At 42.7% G+C, this 10,844-nt stretch overlaps 1 protein-coding gene across 1 annotated transcript; it reads right to left on the bottom strand.

Annotated features, from left to right (window-relative positions):
* Window positions 1-478: 478 nt before the first annotated feature.
* On the bottom strand, window positions 479-10,335 carry LOC139455909 (calmodulin-like). The gene is made up of 6 exons (XM_071237459.1): window positions 10,256-10,335; window positions 7,838-7,885; window positions 6,745-6,920; window positions 3,695-3,859; window positions 3,066-3,112; window positions 479-546 (listed from the first exon to the last, which is right to left on the bottom strand). The coding sequence occupies exons 2-6, from the start codon at window positions 7,879-7,881 to the stop codon at window positions 511-513; spliced, it is 468 nt and encodes a 155-aa protein (XP_071093560.1). The 5' UTR covers window positions 7,882-7,885; window positions 10,256-10,335; the 3' UTR covers window positions 479-510.
* Between the last annotated feature and the right edge of the window lie 509 nt (window positions 10,336-10,844).

The raw sequence follows: 10,844 nt of genomic DNA on the forward strand, positions 1-10,844 counted from the left end.
ATACAGGAACAAGCAAGTGTTGACGAGGACTGGGTATATACAGGAACAAGCAAGTGTTGACGAGGTCTGGGTATATACAGGAACAAGCAAGTGTTGACGAGGTCTAGGTATATACAGGAACAAGCAAGTGTTGACGAGGTCTGGGTATATACAGGAACAATACATGTGATGTGTAGAGGAGGAGAACTAGCAAGGTATATAGAAGTATTTGTAGACTTATTTAATGTTGTTATAAATCCAAACCATGTACATGTTTGTTCTGAACAAAGACTAATTCTCATTCATATCAAAATATGTGACAGCTTTCTTAATGATACGTAAATGTTTTCTTAACTATGCAGAACGCGTGGGCCAAGTAGGGGCCCTACTTCAACGATGCTGATCCCGTGGTCCTTGCGCGTCATCGCCTCATCTTCATTGTCAACCAACACCGTGGGACCCTTACCACCCACTCTGATAAATGAAACACGTTTGGAAGGTCGATCACAAAGTTTTTTTTGACAGATGATATCAATTGACGTGAGATGGAACACAGTTGGTGTAGAGCTGAAACATTCGAAGTGTTAAGTATTTTTCAAACATAGTTATTAATCTGAACATCATTTAGGTACTGGTCATTAATTATAGGGACGGGGTCATAAACAAATGTTCCATGTATTGGTTGTTGGTTGGTTGGTTTGTTGTTTAACGCCGCACTCCCATGTATTGGAGGGGGAGATAAATTGGTCATAATATGAGTGAGTGTGTGTGTCAGCAAAATATGATATAGTCCAAAGACCAATCGGTAGCCAAATGGTTAAACCGTTCGCTCGTCACTCCGAAGACCCGGGTTCGATTCCCGACATGGGTACAATGTGTGAAGCCGTGATATTGCTGGAAAATTGCTGAAAGCGGCGAAAAACAATGCTCACTCACTCTCACTCACTCACCCAAAGACCAATCTCACCCACACACCAGTCCCTAAGTTTTCGGGCAACAGAAGTCTTCCAGTCTTAACATTGAAATGCAGTGATTTCTGAATATAATTACATATTCTATCATGAAATTTAGGAACTTTGTTATTCAGTCAGTTGAGAATAGTCATAAACGTCGTATTTGGGTCCAGTGTTTGAGAAGAATACGTTTTACTGGACACGTTCGGCCATTTTGAGAGATGTGTACGATTTCTTTCTTTGGTCACGGATTTTCAGCCGCCTTTTAGACGCCTGTCCAAAACAACACACTGCATCTTGCAATGATTAGTTTCATAAGTAAATGACATTTTAGTTTCCAAAGTTACCCAGACTACTACAGTAGAACACGGATAGAGCGAACAAACGGATGCAACGAACTGTTACAAAATCCCCCATTTATCGCCTATATATTATCATATTTATCAAATTTACGCACTTAACAAACTCTCTACAGTGAACTAACGTATAAAGCGAACTGATATCTGCTCCCCGACAAGCGAAAATACCACTAATTAGTGATGTGTTTTGTGAACAGAGAAATCCCATGTTTGTTGAGATGTGGCCCAAGATCGGTCTAGTCGTTCTCACAGGCCTTACTATTTTCCCTTACTCACAACCCTTACTATTTTCCCTTCCTCACAGTCCTTACTAATTTCCCTTCCCCACAGTCCTTACTATTCCCTTCTTCACAACCCTTACTATTTTCCTTTCCGCACATTCCTTATTATTTTCCCTTCCTCACAGTCCTTACTATTTTCCCTTCCTCACAGTCCTTATTATTTTCACTTCCTCACATTCCTTACTATTTTCACTTCCTCACATTCCTTACTATTTTCACTTCCTCACAGTCTTTACTATTTTCCCTTCCTCACATTCCTTACTATTTTCACTACCTCACATTCTTTAGTATTTTCCCTTCCTCACATTCCTTAGTATTTTCCCTTCCTCACAGTCCTTAGTATTTTCCCTTCCTCGCATTCCTTACTATTTTCCCTTCCTCACAGTCCTTACTATTTTCACTTCCTCACATTCCTTACTATGTTCACTTCCTCACAGTCCTTACTATTTTCTCTTCCTCACAGTCCTTACTATTTTCACTTCCTCACAGTCTTTACTATTTTCACTTCCTCACAGTCTTTACTATTTTCACTTCCGCACATTCCTTACTATTTTCCTTTCCTCACAGCCCTTACTATTTTCCCTTCCTCATAGTCCTTACTATTTCCCCTTCCTCACAGTCCTTACTATTTTACCTTCCTAGCATTTCTTACTATTTCCCTTCCTCACAGTCCTTACTATTTTCTCTTCCCCACATTCCTTACTATTTTCCCTGCCTCACAGTCCTTACTATTTTCACTTCCTCACATTCCTTACTATTTCCCCTTCCTCACATTCCTTACTATTTTACCTTCCTAGCATTTCTTACTATTTTCCCTTCCTCACAGTCCTTATTATTTTCACTTCCTCACATTCCTTACTATTTTCCCTTCCTCACATTCCTTACTATTTCCCCTTCCTCACAGTCCTTACTATTTTCACTTCCTCACAGTCTTTACTATTTCCCCTTCCTCACAGTCCTTACTATTTCCCCTTCCTCACAGTCCTTACTATTTTCACTTCCTCAGTCTTTACTATTTCCCCTTCCTCACAGTCCTTACTATTTCCCCTTCCTCACAGTCCTTACTATTTCCCCTTCCTCACAGTCCTTACTATTTTCACTTCCTCACAGACCTTACTGTAATGCAAGAGACATAAATCAAGCTACTCTAGATTTTCCACGGGTTCAGAATTTCCATCTCACTTTGGTTGTTTTTTGTATCTCACTGGGATTCCTTTTTAAATGTTGTTGCTTGTTTCTATCAACATTATACATTTTCAGAATCAATAAATCAGGTTGCCACAATCCATTATATAACTTCTATTTTCGGTAAATTTTCGATATCGGTTTCTAATTTTCGATGTTTAGGAAATGCTTTCGGAATTTATTTTGGTTGTGTTTTTACACTATAGCTACCCACGGCTTTTATTTTTTCTGCTTCAAACAATCATGGCGGATAGGTATCTGGCAACTGCATGTGTATCACTGGAAAAGGGTATCGTCACGTGACTTACGTTGGTTAAGTAGGTCTGGAACTCTGCAACCGAGACTCGCCCATCTCCTGCAATTCATAAACCGGAGTCAATGGTTAAAGAGAGGGGAGACAACTCATTCCTTCGCACACACCATCCATATGTCTGTTTCAGAGACTGTCAAGTCCAAAGTGTTCACAGTTTCTGAAACTGGCGACAAAGGAACAACGACAGAACATGTGTGTTCTGTGTGGGTTTTCATTTGTACGAAACGAAATTTCCGAATTGAGGGGGTAAAGATATGGAGCAGAATAGCTTTAGAAAGCTGACATCTGATTGGCTAAGAACCAACAAATCTTTCATTTTGATTGGGCGGTGAAAGTACCCTCAAGGTTCACTTGACGTGACCTGATCTTCACGCAGAGAGGTATCGTATCGGAGAAAAAGATGTGATTTTAATGCGATTGTGTTCTAAGCGTACGATATGTACTTTCCGTTGGGTACATATGTGTAAATCTTATTGTTGTACACTTTTGTAGTCAGTCCCCATTGAATAAATTCATTAATTTTACCGGGAGGTTTACGACAAAAGACAACCACCCCTTCTCTACCCATCCCGTAACCTGAAAGCGTGAATGAATGAATGAATGAATGAATGAATGAACACCAACCGTCGGTATCGAGACCTTTTTCCAAAGCGACGACGTCACTGTCGGTGAGTTTTAGGTCGTCGTTGGCATCGAAGTGGTGGAAGAGGTAGCCGGCAAAGTCGTGCTCGTCGTGGTACCGCTGATGCCATTGTTTCACAAACTCATCCTCCGAGACATCGCCGCTCACTGAAACATCATCATCAACAGCCTGTCAAGCGAATATGTTTTCGCAAAACTCGAGGCAAAATGATCTTTTCAAGCATTTTCTGAACAAATTGTTGTTTTTTAAAATAGTACCGCGAATACTGTGCTAAGTCAGTGTAAGATTTCTGTTTGTTTATTTTTCTTTAAAAAAAAATTCATTTCAGAAGGAATTTACATTTTCGCATGTTCAGCATGTATGTTATCGCATACATTGTCAGGATGAATTTGTGACGGAGATGCATTCAGACAATATGCATACAATATATTACACGGCTAAATGTTCGTATTTCTTGACATGTAGCATGAGCAGTATATTGGTCGGGGCATGAATATATATGCGCATATACATGTATACAGTAAACTACGGTTATAACGAACTCAAAGGGACTACTAATTTTAGTTCGTTATAACCGTAGTTCGTTATAAGTACATATACAGCATGACTACAGCAAGTAGTCGGGACCAAAAAGTCAGTTCGTTATATCCGTCAGTTCGTTATTAGCGTGTTCGTTATAACCGTAGTTTACTGTACGTACCAAGCAACTGTTTCTAATTACAGTACAGTAAACTACGGTTATAACGAACACGCTTATAACGAACTGAGAGATATAACGAACTCTCTTTTTGGTCCCGACTACTTGCTGTAGTCATGCTGTAAATGTACTTATAACGAACTACGGTTATAACGAACTAAAATTAGTAGTCCCTTTGAGTTCGTTATAACCGAAGTTTACTGTATTTCAAATAGTTGTATTGACCATATTTCTTCAAACGTTGCAATACAGCTGTTCTTTCTGGGTATGAACCACGCCACTTGAACAAGATCTTTTATCATTCTTAGGAATATATTCAAGTTATGTTTATTGTTTTCAATACTACAGATATAAATATTAGATATATCTTTTTGCAGATGAACTTATATTATTCAGGAACTAAATAAGTTGTTTGTTGTTTAACACCGCAATCGGCAATTTTCCAGCATTATGATGACAGTTTGTAAATAATGCAGTCTGGACCGGACAATCCAGTGATTGACATCATGAGCATCGATCTATGTAACTGGAATACGATGACATGCATCAACCAAATCTGGTCTGACCACCCAATCCCGTTTGTACAGTCTTACGACAAGTATGGGTTGCTGAAGATCAATTCTAACCCGGATCTTCAGTTGAGGTAAGAGACTGAGAGTTTGAGAAGGTGACGTCACTTCCGAAACGACGCTACGGTGTCGAATGGTCCCAGGGTATTAACCCTAATCGATATACCATACGCTGAAGAGACGTAATATCGCAACACAACATGATTTATATATTTTAGGACAAGTTTGATTTGTGTAAAACCTGAGGCCAAATTATATTACGTCCAGATTATAAACCTATTCATTGGGATCGCTATTAAGTAAGAGACTTCTTTCTATAGGCATTAAAACCTATTGTGAGGTTTTACTTTCCAGTTGGGTTAAATCTCATAAGCAGGGACGTTGTAATGTCCCTGGGATTTTATATAATATCCCTGGGATTTTATACAATGTCCTGGGTATTTTATTGATATAACTTCCGTGCATATTGTAACATGTAATGAAATGTAAAATGAAATGACACATGTTTCCTTTATATTACCGAGGATCGAACTCGCAAACTTCATATCTGTAGCCCAGTGAGTGTACCGCGAGGCTACAGAGGTGTTGATAAGCTTCACTGGTTTTTAGAATGTCCTTTTCAAGATCCGTACGCCAGCAACAGATATTTTACGCGTTGATAAATGTTGTTTTAATTTCTTTTTTCGGTTTATAAGCATGAAAAAACACTTTCCCTCGGTTTTGGTAGACAGAGCATGCCCTGGGGGTCGGGAAAAACCGCGGGCATACTCTCCCCAGGGCATGCTCTGTCTACCAAAACCTCGTGAGCCTGTTTTCTCCAATACATATAAATTGGTCAGCCGTTTTGGGATGCAATCAACAAGGGCAATGTCCAGTGTAGGGTCCCTGGCCTCTATTTGAGGGTTTATGGCACTGCTTCTCAAAGGACATAGGAGTGAGTGAATGAGTTGGGTTTAACGTCCCTTTAAACAGTATTCCAGTCATATCAAAATAGGTCGATTCAGGTCGCCTAGCGTTAAGGAATGTTATATTTATTTCCTAAGTTTCGTAACAAATGTTTGAAACTAATCAAGTCTGGATCAGGTAAATCAGTAAAAGAAACCCAGCCGAACCAATATATTCATGCTAGTCAACGCCATCTTCCCGAGGCAAGAGAGTTAACTGACTTCAAAAGTCCAGTTTCCACCCTTGCCGAATTAGGCTGGAATTCCTGGGCTCGATCGTAGCGCCACCAGTGGCTTTTACGAGTTATATCCCTTCTATGCCTCTCCTATGGACCAATCAGATTCCACCTCTCGTATCACTTGCATTTGCTTCAAACAAAACTGCGGCGACCAGTCAAGACGAACTGATCGATAATCAAGATCTATACTGTGATAAAACGTGTCTTACATCGCAAACGCATCAAAACACGTGAACACCTTGATCAAAAACATGAACAGATTTAGAAAATATCTGTTGACAACGAGTTAGCGGTGCACATGCTTTGCAAATCCTTCAATCGACCGAAATCTGCATGACAGTTTACGAACCGGATTTCGATTTCTGAGCGCGATTTTGATTGGACTATGCATAGACTCGTTAGTCCAGCCAAAATGTAACTCCATAATACCAGCCTAGTTCGGTCAGGGTGGAAACTGGACTTTTATAGTCAGTTAACTCTCTTGCCTCGGGAAGATGGCCAACATTTACAACAAACATAGGTTACGGATACCAACGCTTATCCGAATCCTCACGCGGGTATATAATAAGTAGCGTCTCTTACTGTCCTTGTCATACTTGGTGAGAAACTCAGTCTTGACCTCGGTCTGCTCAACAATGCCGTCTCCATCTTTCTCCATGTCGGCGATGACGCTGGTGATCACCTGGGTCGCCTTCAGCTGTTGTTGGTTGTTGTGGATGCAGGAGTGGTGGTGGTGGTGGCCATCTGTAGGGTCCTGTCTGAACGCAGAGAAGCCCTTGATGAGCTGGGGCTTCTTTTTTCAGTTTTAAAGAGGACTGGGAGGTAAACCTGACTTTAAACTTGAAACCCTTGAACTGGGGCATGATGTTGACAAACTAACAATCTTAATCAGTGAATACACAGTGCCATTTAGAAAGTGGTCAAATGTAACTGATGTTATATTTGGGATAACACTTTCCAAGTAAAGTACAGATTCTAGTACTTTTTGGGTTGAGTCCCGTCCGGGATTCGAACCCATACCTGCCAGGATGAGGCACCTAATCCCCAGCACACAAAGTCAGCGATCTAACCCACTCAGCCACCGAGGCTTCCACAAAATGAAAGTCCGACAACTGGTAGTTTACTAAGAAAGTGTTATCCCAAATATAACATCAGTTACATTTGACCACTTTCTAAATGGCATTGTGTATTCATAGCTTTCGGCCATGGGAGCCGTGCTAATTTACACTTGTTAGGGGGTTACTCAAAGTACGTGATCTAGACTACCAGTTGTCGGACGTTCAGGTCAGGGGTTCGATCCCCGGCCGCGTCATACCAAAAGACGTTAAAAGATGGTACTTGTTGTTACACTGTCTGGCGCTCGGCATTAAGGGGCTAAAACAAGGACTGGTCAGCTCGGAGTCAGTATACTGTGTCTGAGTAGGGTATTCATGTTAAACTGCGGCATGGTATCTCAGTGGGCTAGCACTATAAATCGGCATCAGTCCGGACTAGTACAAGCAGCCACACAAACACACACGTACATGCACGTCGCTATATAAGTGCAATAATGTTGGACGCGACGTTAAACTCCATTTCACCTCACCTCACCATCTCATATTACTCACCCACAATCTACACCTTATATACTAGTTTATTCAACTCACCCATACGTTGATTACCTTATACCACTCACCCGTAAACAGCCACGATTCCGATTAAAACAAGGAAAGCTATCATGGTTCTGAAAAACAAATATACAGGTTTCAGCTTGAACAACATTTAGCAGATTCACAGAACCCAGTACGGCTGGAGTTTGATAGCGCCCAGTCGATACAGAGAGTGCCATGTCTGGCCAGGGCACCTGGTGTCGGGGGAGTTTGATAGCGCCCAGTCGATACAGAGAGTACCATGTCTTGACAGAGCACCCGGTGTTGGATGAGTTTGACAGCACACAGTACATACAGAGAGTAACAGGGCTGGACAGAGTAACCGGTGTTGGATGAGTTTGACAGCATACAGTACATACAGAGAGTAACAGGTCTGGACAGAGCACCCGGTGTTGGGTGAGTTTGACAGCATACAGTACATACAGAGAGTAACAGGTATGGGCAGAGCACCCGGTGTTGGGTGAATTTGACAGCATACAGTACATACAGAGAGTAACAGGTATGGGCAGAGCACCCGGTGTTGGATGAGTTTGACAGCATACAGTACATACAGAGAGTAACAGGTCTGGACAGAGCACCCGGTGTTGGGTACGTTTGACAGCACACAGTACATACAGAAAGTAACAGGTATGGACAGAGCACCCGGTGTTGGGTACGTTTGACAGCATACAGTACATACAGAGAGTAACAGGTATGGACAGAGCACCCGGTGTTGGATGAGTTTGACAGCATACAGTACATACAGAGAGTAACAGGTATGGACAGAGCACCCGGTGTTGGGTGAATTTGACAGCATACAGTACATACAGAGAGTAACAGGTATGGGCAGAGCACCCGGTGTTGGGTACGTTTGACAGCATACAGTACATACAGAGAGTAACAGGTATGGGCAGAGCACCCGGTGTTGCAGGAGGCTGATTGCACACAGTACATACAGAGAGTAACAGGTCTGGACAGAGCACCCAGTGTTGGATGAGTTTGACAGCACACAGTACATACAGAGAGTAACAGGTCTGGACAGAGCAACCGGTGTTGGGTGAGTTTGACAGCATACAGTACATACAGAGAGTAACAGGTCTGGACAGAGCACCCGGTGTTGGATGAGTTTGACAGCATACAGTACATACAGAGAGTAACAGGTATGGACAGAGCATCTGGTGTTGGATGAGTTTGACGGCATACAGTACATACAGAGAGTAACAGGTATGGGCAGAGCACCCGGTGTTGGGTACGTTTGACAGCATACAGTACATACAGAGAGTAACAGGTCTGGACAGAGCACCCGGTGTTGGATGAGTTTGACAGCACACAGTACATACAGAGAGTAACAGGTATGGGCAGAGCACCCGGTGTTGGATGAGTTTGACAGCATACAGTACATACAGAGAGTAACAGGTCTGGACAGAGCACCCGGTGTTGGATGAATTTGACAGCACACAGTACATACAGAGAGTAACAGGTCTGGACAGAGCACCCGGTGTTGGGTACGTTTGACAGCATACAGTACATACAGAGAGTAACAGGTATGGACAGAGCACCCGGTGTTGGGTACGTTTGACAGCATACAGTACATACAGAGAGTAACAGGTCTGGACAGAGCACCCGGTGTTGGATGAGTTTGACAGCACACAGTACATACAGAGAGTAACAGGTATGGGCAGAGCACCCGGTGTTGGGTGAATTTGACAGCACACAGTACATACAGAGAGTAACAGGTCTGGACAGAGCACCCGGTGTTGGGTGAGTTTGACAGCATACAGTACATACAGAGAGTAACAGGTATGGGCAGAGCACCCGGTGTTGGATGAGTTTGACAACACACAGTACATACAGAGAGTAACAGGTCTGGACAGAGCACCCGGTGTTGGGTGAGTTTGATAGCACACAGTACATACAGAGAGTAATAGATATGGACAGAACACCCGGTGTTGGATGAGTTTGATAGCACACAGTACATACAGAGAGTAACAGATATGGACAGAACACCTAGTTTTGGATGAGTTTGATAGCGCCCGGTGGATACAGAGAGTACCAAGTCTGGACAGAGCATCTGGTGTTGGAGGAGTTTGAAGCCCCAGGTATATACACGGAGTAACAGCACTAGTCAGAGCATCTGGTGTTGGAGGAGTTTGAAGCCCCCGGTATATACACGGAGTAACAGCACTAGTTAGAGCATCTGGTGCTGGAGGAGTTTGAAGCCCCCGGTATATACACGGAGTAACAGCACTAGTTAGAGCATCTGGTGCTGGAGGAGTTTGAAGCCCCCGGTATATACACGGAGTTTCAGCACTGGACAGGGAACCTGTTGGGGGAGGTTTGTCATTAACGATAGGTACAGTAACAGGCAAGCGTTGATGTTGCACAAAGCGATATTGGCGCTTAGACTACAAAGGGGGCCTGAACAGAAACCCATATTGAAAAAGTTGCCGGCATGGAAACCTTACCTTGACAGGAGTACAGCTAGTGTTCCGCAAGGTTGTCTGGCTGAGAATACGTACAAGCGGACACGATAATTCTTACATAAGGTGTGTACTGGGTGACGTAGATGCCAAGGAGTGTCGTTGTATGAAATGACACTTTTTACACCTGTGTCTTTCACAGGGTTGTCTGTCGAATCGTGGCCGAGGTGAACTCTGTTCTCCACGCGACATAGCGGGATACAGGCAAAGCTTTTAAAAACTGCGCTCTCTTGCCGACGAGAACTGTTGAGATGTTAGACAGTGTACTAAATATTAACGAGTACCCACATTCCGACACACACCCGATTAGAACTGTTGAGATGTTGGACAGTGTACCACACAGCACAACCCACATACCGACTAAAACTGTTCAAATGTTGGACAGTGTACCATACAGCACCACCCATATACAGACCCACACCCAACTAGAACTATTGAGATGTTGGACAGTGTATACCACAACAACACCATATACAGACCCACACCCAACTAGAACTATTGAGATGTTGGACAGTGTATACCACAACAACACCCACATACAGACCCTCACCCAACTAGAACTATTGAGATGTTG

This window comes from Haliotis cracherodii, unplaced genomic scaffold (genome assembly GCF_022045235.1).
Source record: "Haliotis cracherodii isolate W230 unplaced genomic scaffold, xgHalCrac1.p SCAF_11, whole genome shotgun sequence".
In the NCBI taxonomy this organism is placed as follows: domain Eukaryota; kingdom Metazoa; phylum Mollusca; class Gastropoda; order Lepetellida; family Haliotidae; genus Haliotis; species Haliotis cracherodii.

Coding starts and splice junctions, on each gene's coding strand:
- LOC139455909 (XM_071237459.1), bottom strand. CDS start 7,881: ATGATAGCTTTCCTTGTTTTAATCGGAATCGTGGCTGTTTACGG. Junction 3,860..6,744: donor CACCAAGTATGACAAGGACA/GTAAGAGACGCT, acceptor ATGATGTTTCAG/TGAGCGGCGATGTCTCGGAG. Junction 547..3,065: donor TCCAGACCTACTTAACCAAC/GTAAGTCACGTG, acceptor CGAATGTTTCAG/CTCTACACCAACTGTGTTCC.